Source organism: Trichomycterus rosablanca, chromosome 22 (assembly GCF_030014385.1).
Source record: "Trichomycterus rosablanca isolate fTriRos1 chromosome 22, fTriRos1.hap1, whole genome shotgun sequence".
NCBI classification, from domain to species: Eukaryota; Metazoa; Chordata; class Actinopteri; order Siluriformes; family Trichomycteridae; genus Trichomycterus; species Trichomycterus rosablanca.
In genome coordinates this window covers 4,097,663-4,105,909 of record NC_086009.1, presented here as the reverse complement: position 1 = coordinate 4,105,909, position 8,247 = coordinate 4,097,663, and the positions used below count along the sequence as shown (strand labels likewise).

At 41.2% G+C, this 8,247-nt stretch overlaps 1 protein-coding gene across 1 annotated transcript; it reads right to left on the bottom strand.

Annotated features, from left to right (window-relative positions):
- Window positions 1-3,589: 3,589 nt before the first annotated feature.
- On the bottom strand, window positions 3,590-7,306 carry LOC134300068 (uncharacterized). Its single transcript, XM_062984714.1, has 7 exons — window positions 5,420-7,306; window positions 4,983-5,094; window positions 4,693-4,798; window positions 4,367-4,602; window positions 4,118-4,276; window positions 3,874-4,023; window positions 3,590-3,776 (listed from the first exon to the last, which is right to left on the bottom strand). Exons 1-6 carry the CDS (start codon window positions 7,188-7,190, stop codon window positions 3,906-3,908), a joined length of 2,502 nt encoding a protein of 833 aa, XP_062840784.1. The 5' UTR covers window positions 7,191-7,306; the 3' UTR covers window positions 3,590-3,776; window positions 3,874-3,905.
- Between the last annotated feature and the right edge of the window lie 941 nt (window positions 7,307-8,247).

Genomic DNA, 8,247 nt, shown 5'->3' with positions numbered 1-8,247 from the left:
TTAACATTTTCCTCTAGAGAAATTTAGAATTTAGCTGCAACACAATCAAAAACAGTTCCTGTTTATTATCCTGTTTTTCGTTTGGTAACTGAGGACACTAACTGTTGCAGTTTTGCACGTGGAATTTTTGTCCCTTCTCGCTTGATACAAGACTTCAGCTGCTTAACAGTCTGTGGTCACTGTTGTGTGATTTTCCTCTTCATGATGATCCATACATTTTCAATAGGAGACAAATCCAGACAGCAGGCAGGCCAGTCAAGCACACATGCTTTGTGTCTACAAAGCCACACTGGTGTAGTGCGTGGAAAATGAGGCCTGGCATTGTCTTGGTGAATTAGCTATTAACTTTCTAGGAAAATAGATTGTCTGGTTGGCAGCATATGTCTCTTTTAAATCCAAGTATACCCCTCTGCATCATACCCCCATACCATGCCAATGTTGGATTTTACACCTTTTGCTAAAAACAGTCTGGATAGTCCTTGGCACAGAAAAATTGAGGAGCTTGGGTGGCAAAGACCTACGATTACATTGTATCTCTTCTGGGTGTGTTACTGCATTGTGTCCAGAGGAAACCGGACCCACAGCAACCCAGATCAAAATCAAGTGGTGATAAAAGATCAAAATGAAATAAATGAAATAAAATGAAACAACTGAGTTGGTCTTCCAAACATTAAAAGCCACTTATTTGTAATTTTGTCTTTTAAAGAAAGAGTTTAATTAAGAGCCAAGGCACTGGTTTGTTCCCGGGGGGAATTAGCCTTTTTGCATTTTAAATATGCAAAACTGCTCAGCCCATGTTGCAATACCTGTTTTACCACATCAGCTGCTTTTAAATTCTGGTAAGTCATCAGTCATTTAGGAAATATGTATGTAAATGCAGACAGTAACTTAATGATGCCAGGGGGGAAGTACAGCATGTCTTACATAAAAATGATACACTTTGGTAAACCAAAGGTTTTTGAGCATTTAATACTTATAGTGGTATCAGGGCACCTAAAAAACTCTTTTTACATTGTCCAGCTACCTATAATCAAAATAAAAATGTGCACAGCCTAAATTATAGAAAATGCAGTTTTGTTTTTTCTGACATGTCAGTTAGATTCGGCTTCACTTTTTATCCTAGCAGATGAATCAAAATGGTCCTGGGTTCAATTTCCAGGTGAAGTGGTCCAGGTCCTTTATGTGTGCAGTTTGTATGTTCTTCCAGTGTCTGCGTGGGTTTACTCCAGGAGCTCCGGTTTTCCTCCCACAGTCCAAAGACGTGCAAATGAGGTGAACTGGAGATACAAAATTGGTCGTGACTGTGTTTATGTTTGACATAAAAACTTGAACTGATGAACCTTGTGTAAGCAGTAACTACCTGTCCTGTCATGAATGTAACCAAAGTGTAAAACATGACGTTAAATCCTAATAAATAAAATGAATTAAAATGTTGTCCTACATCTAAATGATTGGTTTAGAAATAATGAGGAATCAGGATACACACACAGAGAAGTCGTAACAGATTGTACTTTCACACAGTTTTTTTCTGAGACCAAAAGCTTTAGAGTACCGTGTGCATAACATCTATGGACAAAGATGAAATAATAATATAGTATTCATAATAATACATAAAAAATGTTTACCAATTCACCACATCACCTTTTCTACTAACTACACTCTTTAGTTTAGTGATGTTTACCTGGAATCACTTGGCACAATGCAGCAACACACCCTGGACAAGCTGCCAATTAATCACAGTGCCTTTGCTCCAGTATGAGTTTTTGGAATGAGAACGCTCAGTGCTTAACAAACTAATGGAGACCAGGAAGTATTTAGTTAGTTTCGGGTTGTCAGTTAGAATTTGAGCTGCTGTCAATGGGCTTGGCAGGTCTCTGTTGTTTTAAATGTTTCTCATTATTAGCTACAAGAAAGAAATCTTATGTAATAATATCGGCTGTGTAAAATAATATTACACAATAATTTAAACAAATGAACAAAAACATGTGTTGCTAATGTTTAGCACTAAAGGATTTTTCTACAGATTAGGCTATCTAAGAATCTAGCAATAATGAGGAGTCAGGATTAACACAGAACAATTGCAGTATGATTTTACCCTATCAAAATAACAAAAAAGGTTTTTTGTTCATGTTCAGACTTATTGGGGAATTTAAAAAACATTTTAAATGCATTTTTCTCCTGATTTTTAGCGCGTCCAATTTTTACCCAATTGCGTTATGCTTCCTCTCTACTGGAGCTGACCCCGACCCAATTGAGGAGAGCAAGACTGACACACGCTCTCTCTGACACGTGTGCAGTAGCCGACTGCATCTTTTCACCTGCACGAGTTCATATGTGGATCAGCTTTGTGTACGGACAGCCACACCCTGATCCTCATTAATTTTCAACTCTGTGCAGAAGCCATCAATCAGCCAGCAGAGGTCATAATTGCATCGGTTATAAGGTCCCTATCTGGCTTTTCCCTCCCTGTGTGAACATCAGCCAATCGTTGCCTGTTGTTCATGTCAAATGGCAGAGTTTCGTACCAACGAGTCCGAAATGTCAGCTCTGGTGTACTAGCGTGTTTTACCGCTGCGCCACCTGAGCGGCCCTGTTAGGGAATTTAACAGAATTGCATTAGTCTGTTAATCTTCTCCTGTTTTGTTAATGTACAGATGGCTGGCAGAATCAATACATAAATTATTGCAGGATTCTTCTTATACATGCCTCATTTTAAGCCCATATTACACAAAAATAAACTGGTAGTACATTTACATTTACATTTTCAGCATTTAGCAGACGCTTTTATCCAAAGCGACTTACACAGTGAGCGGAACACGATGAGCAATTGAGGGTTAAGGGCCTTGCTCAGGGACCCAACAGTGGCAACTTGGTGGTGGCAGGGCTTGAACCGGCAACCTTCTGTTAACTAGTCCAGTACCTTAACCACTGAGCTATCATTAGTAAAGATTGAATCACAAGAGCAAGACCACTGAAATAAATAACGTTGTTTTATTGTGCCATTATTTGCTGATTATAAATTATTCTTACAATCTTTTATATAGAAAATCCACAAAGTTTAGAGAGCTCTGTCCCAAACCAGTCAGCTTCTTCTACGTATGAATGAAACAGCGTCTTTGCAGTGGTCTTACCCAAATCGAAGCGTTTTTGGTTTCTTTGTGCTTGGTTGTGCACACATCTTCACAAACAGTGTAGGTTACAAAAGGAAAAATGCAAAAATGGTGCAAACTGGCTACTGATGAATTCAACATTTAGCAGACGCTTTTATCCAAAGTGACTTACAATACTGTGACAGTGTATTGTCTAAGCAATTGAGGCTTAAGGGTCTTGCTTAAGGGCCCAACAGTGGCAATCTGGCAGTGATGGGGCTTGAACCAGCAACCTTTTGATTACTAATCCAGTACTGCCCCTTGTGGGCAGTTTGTGGACTGTTTTTTTTACCTGCACCCCATTTGTTCACCTGCATTTACCTTCATCGTACCATTATACCACTCCAGTCACAAAAAGAGCACCATAAGACTGAGAGCAAATCATTAAATAAATATTTTATCTACAGTAAAAAAAGAATTCACACCAATTTTAATGCAGAAAATTGTGTTTTATTCACAAAAAATAATTGAACATTTATGCAATGCAGGATTTTAGTCATCTTCTACTTCTTCAATAAAAAGATGGTTAATTAGATGTCCACTTATGAAGAAGAGTCAAAATACACTCAGGATTTGGAATGGAAATCATAAAATGGAAAAACTGTGGTCCTGGTGGTCTTGGGTGACCTGGGTGAAGTCATGAAATAGAGTTAAACTGTTAGTAAAGGTTGAAGTACATGGACCCAGCAATGTTATACATCTAAGAAACAGTGTTTTCTTTTACCTTCAGTTGCTGATTAGTGGACGGGTTGCTTTTTATTTGCTGACAATGTCCTTAATAGAGGCTTTATCCTTCTGTAGAACATATTTCTCCACCATTTTCATAAAGTTCTGTTGTGTGGCCAGAAGCTTCAGAACTTTTCGTGCATGGGATCTTTTAAAACAAGGAGAACAGTAATAATCGTCTGTGTGCTCATGTATTAATGGTCTTGGAACCGAGATTTGGAATGGAAGGAAGAAGATGCTACCTGACTTCCTGGGCAGGGTCGAGTGCTAACTTGCTGATGCCAGACAGGAAATTTCCAGTCAGTTCTGATTTGCCAGTCAGAACTTGAGCTGGTCCCATCAGCTCTGCCAGTTTTTCCAGGCCCAGTGCTGCACACTTTCTCACAGCTACATTGCGGTGACTGAGAAAACACATGTAGTGATATTAAATCAAACCTGTACGATAATAAATTGGTAACAATATTAATGAACCTATGAAGGCTGTGTCTCACGTTAGTCCGGTGTCCAGCAGGGCATTATGGACAGGCCCAGGACTGCAGTTTTGCACCATGTTCCCCAGTGTCAGTTCAACTTCTTCTCGGATGAACTTGTTTGCCTCTCCGGCCTTGTGAAGCAACACGCCAGCAGTGCTCTTCACATACTGGTCCATGCTCTTGTTAAAATGGATATACAGGTGGCCCAAAGTAGCCATTGCTGCACGAGACACAGCTGATCTCAGGTTTTTCACCTGAGCACAGATGACAGAGACAGATTCAAATAACATTAGGTATGTCTATCTTTGTCAGAATAAATAGACAGTTCATGAGGGACTCATTACCTCTTTTGTTAGCATCGGCGTGATGTCGTGCAGTTGGGGCATCAAAATGTCCTTGTGGTGTTCAGCCAGAGTGCGGACACACTGGAGCCCCTCCACCTTCTGCTCCCTGTTTGAAGAGCAATACAAACATGAATAATATCAAAGACTGGTGGGTTTATTTAATACCCAGTGACTCTAGATAGACTTTCAACCGTTTTAGAAGTAGTTAATTGTTTTTTATAAGCTGTACTCATACGAAAATGTTTACATCTACAATTTAATAAAACTTACAGATTTATACATTGTCTTACCATTCATCAGCACTGAGAAGCTCGAAGGCCTGAGCAAGAACCCACTCAGGCTGCTCTCGGCTCAGTGGCTGTTCTTTAAGCTGCTCCATCTGCTGTTCTCTAGGCTTGTTGTCTACAAGGTGAAGGAAAACATCATTCTAGACCTGATTATTAACCACTGTATTTATTTACTCTGAATTCATTGAATTTTCTGTCTGTCTTGCCGTCCCAGTTCCAAATGCTACAACTAATATCACATTTAATTACTGTTTATCAGGCCAACAAATACAATAATAATAATAGTACTTATTATTTCTTTATGGTTCGATTATAACAGGTCTTTATTTACTTTGTGTATTCACTCCTTTATTTTAAACGCATTGTGTTAAATTATAAGTACAAAATCACACTGTCCAATTACATACAGACTACACAGTATTGAGTATTAAGACACTGACCTCTAGTGTTGACAGCTACATTGCGTCCCTGGGAAGAGCCAGGCTGGTTCCCCAACCTGGTTCTTTTAACCCTTGGTTTAAATGGAGCAGTGGGAGGCTCAGGTGTAGGGGTTCTCCGCGCAGGTTGGGCTTGTGGCAACGCAGGTGAACATGCACCCACAGTGCCCTGGTTTCCAGCTGAATTACCACTCTCTTCATCAAAGTTTACATAAGATGTAACGCCCTTCTGCACACTTTTTGTGCTCCCCACTGTATTGTGGGTCGCCTGCTTCCTCATCCTGTTAGTTTTCATCCCTGGTTGAGGTGGAGTAGCAGGAGGCTTAGGTGTGAGGGTTCTCAGAGCAGGTAGGGCTTGTGGAGACTCAGATCTCAGATACTCATCCACAGAGCTCAAGCTTTCAGCTGAGTGAATGCTCTGTTCATCATCAGATATATTAAATCTCATGCTCTTCTGTCCTCTTTTTATGGTCCCCACTGCTCTGTGGATCTCCTGATTTCTCATCCTGCTTCTATAAATGGTTGGTTTAAATAGAGGAGCAGGAGGCTCAGGTGTAGGGGTTTTTTGGGAAGGTAGAGCTCGTGGCGACTCAGGTGTATAAACAGCCACAGAACCCAGGCTTCCAGTTGAGCTAATGCTCTGTTCATCGTCGGTTACATAAAATGTAACGCCATTCTGCACACGTTTTGTGCTCCCCACTGTATTGTGGGTCTTTTGCTTCCTCATCCTGTTAGTTTCCATCCCTGGATGAGGTGGAGTAGAAGGAGGCTTAGGTATGAGGGTTCTCAGAGCAGGTAGGGCTTGTGGAGACTCAGGTGTATACACATCCACAGAGCCCAAGCTTTCAGTTGAACTGATGCTCTGTTCATCATCGGTTACATAAAATGTAACGCCATTCTGCCCACTTTGTATGCTCCTCTTCGCATTGTGGATCTCCTGATTTCTCATCCTGCTTCTATAAATGGTTGGTTTAAATAGAGCAGCAGCATGCTCAGGTGTAGGGGTATTCTGGGAAGGTAGAGCTCGTGGCGACTCAGGTGTATAAACAGCCATAGAACCCAGGCTTCCAGTTGAGCAAATGCTCTGTTCATCGTCGGTTACATAAAATGTAACACCATTCTGCACACGTTTTGTGCTCCCCACTGTATTGTGGGTCATGTGATTCCTCATCCTGTTTCGGTTTACCCTTGGTTGAGGTGGAGTAGCAGGAGGCTGAGGTGTAGGGGTATTCAGGGAAGCTAGGCTTTGTGGAGACTCGGGTGTATACTCATCCACAGAGCCCAGGCTTCCAGTTGAACTGATGCTCTGGTTATCATCAGTAAAATAAAATCTAACGCCCTTCTGTCCTCTTTTTATGATCCTCTCTGCATTGTGGATCTTCTGGTACTGATGAGCCTCGGTGTTAGATAACTCATCATGGTCACTCATAAACTGCTCATCAATGTCAAACATTGTAGAGTCTCTGAGCTTTCGTTCCCTCTCAGCTCTTTGTCCGGTGAAGCTGAAGCTAAAATCAGCATTGATATTGGGTGGTTGCTCAACCTGGATGGGATTTAGAAGGCGAGCTCTTTCCACACCATACATTCGCTTCACCGGTGGCTGAGGAACGCTTCTGAAGGGCTGCTGAGTCCTCCTGATTTGCTCTGCAGTGTTGGTACTCTCGACTAGCCATTGTTTTGAGCCGACAACAGGTGGCAAGAAGCGGCGACTTTCACTAGTTGGCTGAGTCGGTTTTGCTGTTCTCTTGTGGAGAATAGGTCTTAATTTCTCCATTTTTCTCCTTCTCTCTCCTTCCCTCCTCTCTCTCTGTCTCTCTGTCTCTATTTAGAAGCTGATGTCTCTCTGTCTCTATTTATGTCTCTCTGTCTCGATTTAGTTGCTGCTGCTGTTAGTGCTGCTCGGTTCTGAATGTCGGATTCGATCTGAAGTTCAAGTACTCGCAGCATCTTGTTGTGACGTCACAATGTTCCACACAGACTGAAATTGAATGCTGGCTGTACTGAGAGGTTTAAGCCCCGCCCACTGTGTGTGTCAGTCTGTGTGTAGAGCAGAGTCTGGCCTCAGGTCTTATACAAAAGTTTTAGCACCCCTGGTCAAGTTATATATACAATATTAAAAATGAGTTATCACATCTTTTACAGCAGCAGTGTTTAACACGAGGTCCTGGGTTTAGAACCGGGATGTGAACCAGTCAAACGTCCCACACAGCAAACTTTTTCTAACTGAATTTAACTTCAGTTTTTTTCTAATTTGTCCACTAGATGGCGACTCTTTGCAAGTACTGTAGTAACTACTAAATGTGTTGCAAGGAAACGCTCAAACACACACTGTCATTCAGCAGAAGCATACAAACAGACACAAAACTAAATAAATAAGTGTTGATTGAAATAGTCATAGCAAGAAGGGCCTGGGTCTGATTCCTTGACCGGCCAACCAGGGTCCTTTCTGTGTGGAGTTTGCATGTTCTCCCTGAGTCTGGGTAGGTTTCTTTCAGCTGCTCCGGTCCAAAGACCTGTCAGGTCAATTGAAGCTACTAGAAATTGCCCTGTGTGTGTGTGTGTGTGTGTGATGGACCTGTCCGACCTGTCCAGGGTGTTTTCTAATTTTCACCCAATGAATCAGACCTATCATGATCCTGACCAGGATATGCAGTGCTAAAACAGACAATAAAAGAATGATTGAATGAATGAATCATTAAATGAATGAATAAATAATATTCTTTGACACTCTCAGGCCACACACAAGCTACCAACATATCTGTGAAAAAATTGATAATTTTGATATGACTTAAATAGCATTTGTATATAGCACCGAATATTGTAATTGTAGG

Excerpts from the sequence above, each read along its gene's own strand:
- LOC134300068 (XM_062984714.1), bottom strand. The coding sequence starts at position 7,190 with ATGGAGAAATTAAGACCTATTCTCCACAAGAGAACAGCAAAACCGACT. Across the intron at positions 4,277-4,366 it reads CTGCTGGACACCGGACTAAC|TCACCGCAATGTAGCTGTGA; the intron begins GTGAGACACAGC and ends GTGTTTTCTCAG. Across the intron at positions 4,024-4,117 it reads GACCCTGCCCAGGAAGTCAG|ATCCCATGCACGAAAAGTTC; the intron begins GTAGCATCTTCT and ends TTGTTTTAAAAG.